General features: G+C 35.2%; 1 protein-coding gene across 1 annotated transcript; it reads left to right on the top strand.

Moving 5' to 3' along the window:
• Positions 1–2,583: 2,583 nt before the first annotated feature.
• On the top strand, positions 2,584–3,522 carry LOC128626857 (olfactory receptor 6C2-like). The gene has a single exon (XM_053661892.1). It carries the CDS (start codon positions 2,584–2,586, stop codon positions 3,520–3,522), a length of 939 nt encoding a protein of 312 aa, XP_053517867.1.
• Positions 3,523–4,631: the final 1,109 nt, after the last annotated feature.

Below are 4,631 nucleotides of genomic sequence, written 5' to 3'. Positions count from 1 at the left end.
TTGCTTTTCTTTTTTTTTAAATTTATTTTTTTAATAATTATACTGTTACAGTTGTTCTATTCCCCCCTTCATTCCCCTCCTCTATTAAGCATAGAATGTGACAAAACATAAACAAAGGTCTTCGTGTGGTTGATAAACTTTAGATAGACTCCTCTAAAGAGTCTTACATAAAAAACAGGAAGGAGTAACCAAGAGCCAGGTGTAGGTCAGAATTAGCAAATGCATGGAGCAGCGGGGCGGAAAAAACACAAATAATTAGATGAAAATGTTTGCAGAGAGGTAGTCCATTTAGGATGACCACTACAATACCTGCCTGTCACTATGGTAGGCTTTGGTTTTTAGAGCTATTCTTTACAATTCCACCACCACATAGACAAAAAACTCCCTCTTGTTAGAATCAGGGAGACTGAAAAATCAAGTGAAAGTAGCCCCAATGTCAATAGACTTTCAAGATCATGCTAAAATATGAAACAATGTAGCTTGATATCAATTGTTAATATATGGCAATAATTATTGGCTTTTGGTTTTAGTACAGTGAACATGGAGAAAGTAAAGATTAATAGAGATGAAGACGAGGCATTCGAGTTTGAACAAGTTCACTTAGAGGGTTTGGATATTTGCAAAGTGCAAATGACTAACGTTTCAAGAGATCATATTAAAAAGTTACACTTTGAAATAATCACATTTTAAATGCTAAATCAAAGTCAGAGGATTTAGTCAGTTCCCAGGGAAAACACACAGAAACGCAGAGAAGAGGATTTAGGAATGAAATATGAGAAATATCAATGTTATGAGGATAAGTAAGGAAAGAGGGACTTGTAAAGGGGAAACTGGAAAGAAAACAAGAAGTAGGAGGGTAGATATGGTACGATGTGTGTAGAACAGTGGTTTCCACCCGCTGTGCCACAAGGACTTTTAAAACATGCAATACCTGACTGTTAGGAGCATGGACCTCTTTTTCCTTAGATTGTCCAATTAAAAAAATGACCACAGCAACACAACAACAGCTGTTTTATGTGAATGAATTAAGGCTATAACTTTTTGGGTCAAATTGGCAGAATAAATATATATTTTCGATGTGCTATAGAATTTTAGTAATTAGTTTGTGTGTGCCATGAGATGAAAACGTTGAAAATTGCTAGTCTAGAACATCATAAGAAAGAAGAAAGGAGTAATTGACGGTGCCAAATGCAAGAAATAAAATGGCTACACTTCATCAAAACTCACAGAAATAACAATTAAACTTGCCAGAAGCAGTTTCAGCGAGTTGGTGTGTTCACCTTGTGTCATAACCAGTTCTTATGTGTTTACAGTTTATCCAGGGAGGAAAAACACTTCAATGAAAAATACAAATAAAATGGGTACACTTCATGGAGAATCAAAGAAATAACAGTTAAGCTTGCCAAGACATGTTTCAGTCAAGTGGTGTATTCAGAGATCATGTATATCCTGAATAGTTGAGGGGTACTTTGGAAGTCAGAAAGAAGAGAAAATTATTGGAAGCTAAGGATGGAAGCCAGATTGGAGATCATATTTAATCCTTATAGGGCTTATTATAATATCAGTGATAATAAGAAGTCTGAACATTTCAAACATCAGATTGAATGATAAAATGTTAAGGATAATGTTCTTCAGCTATGTACAAACATCTCAGTTATTTATGAATTTGTTGTATATCGAAATGCTCTCTGTGTTCTGCATGAAAGTGAACAATCAGTGAAAATCAGGTGAAGGCATAAACAACTTGAGAAAGTCATGGGGAAATCTAGGAAAGGATTTTTTAAATATGAGAAAAGTCCTTTGTAGAAGAATTACAGGTTTGATCATGGCAGTAAAAGAGTCCTCATTGCTTTTGCAGATTAATACAGAAACAATTGATGTCATAAGTGCCCCTCATATGTTTACAATTTATCCAGGGGAAAAAGGTATCAAGCAGAGAATGAAATAGTAACATTTTGGTTAGTGATAGGGAAAAATTCTTAGGGGAAAAAGTATATCCTAAAGTTTATAATTTCATTGCTCCCAGGGAACAAGTGTGCTATGAGCAAATCTATTCCAAAGGCTAAATCAATAGGTATATATTTTAAAACCTCCTGGAATAATTGTGTTTTACTGGAACTATGTTATTTAAAGAATCTCTGAAAATGCATTGAAAATATAGGTCATGGCATTTAGTAGAGTATAAAATCAAATTGGTGATGTTTGTATTTATTTTTGATGAGATAAATTAGAATAGGAAACATAAGAAAGCAGGGCATCTAAGGATTAATATTTTTTTGAAAATATTTTTCAGGTGTGTGAGTGTGTGTTTGAGCGTGAACAGTGCACTGCAATATAAAATGTAGACCTTCCATGTGTTGTACTAAAACAGGTTTGAAAGCCAGTTTTTCAACTTGTCAAATGATATGTCAACAGTGCTGAGAGCATGGAGTGGTTAAACTATTATCAAGGAAAACCAATCTATGTAAACTACATTGCTTGGCTTTTTTAAACAAAATTCATTGTAAAACTCTTCCCACTCTCTTCTCAGATCTTACCTACCTCAGTTTTATGTGGAAATTGGACAGAATTTAGGAGTCAGAAATGAGAAATCATACATCAATAACCAGATTCATCCTCTTGGGACTGACAGATGACCCCCAACTGCAGATTCTGATTTTTTTATTTCTACTTATCACCTACATGCTGAGTGTAACTGGAAATCTGGCCATCATCATCCTCACATTAGTGGATTCTCACCTTAAAACTGCGATGTACTTTTTTCTCCAAAACTTTTCCTTCTTAGAAATCTCATTCACTTCTGCCTGCATTCCTAGATTTTTGTACAGCATAGCAACAGGTGACAGAACTATTACCTATAATTCTTGTGCATGCCAAATATTTTTTACAGATTTTTTTGGAGTAACAGAGTTTTTCCTCCTGGCCACCATGTCCTATGATCGCTATGTGGCCATCTGCAAACCCCTGCACTATGTGACCATCATGAACCACAGGGTCTGCAGAAGGCTTATCTTGTGCTGTTGGATGACTGCATTGTTAATCATATTCCCACCACTTAGCTTGGGACTGGGCCTGGAATTCTGTGACTCTAATGCCATTGACCACTTTTCCTGTGATGCTAATCCTATGTTGAAGATTTCCTGCTCTGATACCTGGGTCCTAGAGCAGATGGTCATTGTGTGTTCTGTGTTGACCTTCATCATGACTCTAATATGTGTGGTTTTGTCCTACATGTGTATTATCAGAACAATTCTAAGATTCCCTTCTGTCCAGCAAAGGACAAAAGCCTTTTCCACCTGTTCTTCCCACATTATTGTGGTTTCTATTACCTATGGCACCTGCATCTTTATTTATATCAATCCTTCAGCAAAAGATGAGATGGCCATTAATAAGGGAGTCTCAATACTCACTACTTCTATTTCCCCCATGTTAAACCCATTTATTTATACTCTGAGGAACAAACAAGTGAAACAAGCCTTTAATGACTTAATCAAAAGAAAAATATTGCTTTTAAAGAACTAGGCGTGTGTTCAAATTGGGATCCCCTAGCTGTTTTCTTGTTTTTAGCCTATTTGGTCCCTTCCTGATCTAGATTTGGCCTACCATTCAGCAATGACTCTGATCAAGTCACATTTGCATTTCCTTATAAAGCAGCCTCTTTGAGAATAATTTTTGAAAGATTTTATTTATTTCTGTTTTGAGGGGAAGGGAAGGAGAGAAGGAGAGAAATATCAATGTATGGTTGCCTCTTGTGTGTCCCCTGCGGGGAACAGGCCTGCCACCCAGGCATGTGCCCTGGTAGAAAATTGAACCATGACACTCTGGTTCGCAGGTCCACACTCAATCCACTGAGCTACACCAGCCAGGGCCAAGAATAATTTTTATTAAGGAAAATGAGAGTAGTTATTTCAGGAAATCTAACTTTGATTTCCCTCTTAACCTTTTTTTTACCGATTGTGAAAGAATTGGAAAATTTATCATAAAATATTAGTGCAATAGTGCCCATTACTTTTTCAAAAGAAAACTACTCAAATAAGTAGAGAAATAATATTAAAGAGAATGTATACCATTTGTAAATGTAACAAAGAGAACATTTCAAAATTCCGAAGTGTATATATGTAAATAATATATAATATACAATAAAGTATATTATATATTATATAATACAATCACCATATTATATAAGATATTATAGTAATAGATAATATATAATAAATAATACATATATCATAATAAATATGTATTTTATTACTTTATTATTCAAAATTATTTACTTTAATTGTTCTTCAAGTACAGTTTTCTTTCATTCCTATCCCAGTTCAAAGTCCTTCCCATTTTCACCCTCTTTTAGTTTTTGCCCATGTGCCCTTTATACTTGTTCCTGTAAACCCTTCCCCTTTTCCCTGAAATTTGCCCCCCTGTGTCATCAGGACACTGTCAGCCTGTTCTTTATTAGACTGTCTTTGGTTATATTTTGCTTGTTTTTTGTTTTGTTGTTTAGGTTCCTGTTAAAGGTGAACCTTTGTCTTTCATTGCCTGGCTTATTTCACTCAGCATAATGCTCTTAAGTTCCATCCATGGAGTTGCAAAGGATAGGAGCTCCAGCTTTCTTTCTGCCATGTAGAATTCTA

Source organism: Artibeus jamaicensis, unplaced genomic scaffold (genome assembly GCF_021234435.1).
Source record: "Artibeus jamaicensis isolate MK-2021 breed Jamaican fruit bat unplaced genomic scaffold, CSHL_Jam_final contig_233, whole genome shotgun sequence".
NCBI lineage: Eukaryota > Metazoa > Chordata > Mammalia > Chiroptera > Phyllostomidae > Artibeus > Artibeus jamaicensis.
This window is presented reverse-complemented; position numbering and strand designations above follow the sequence as displayed.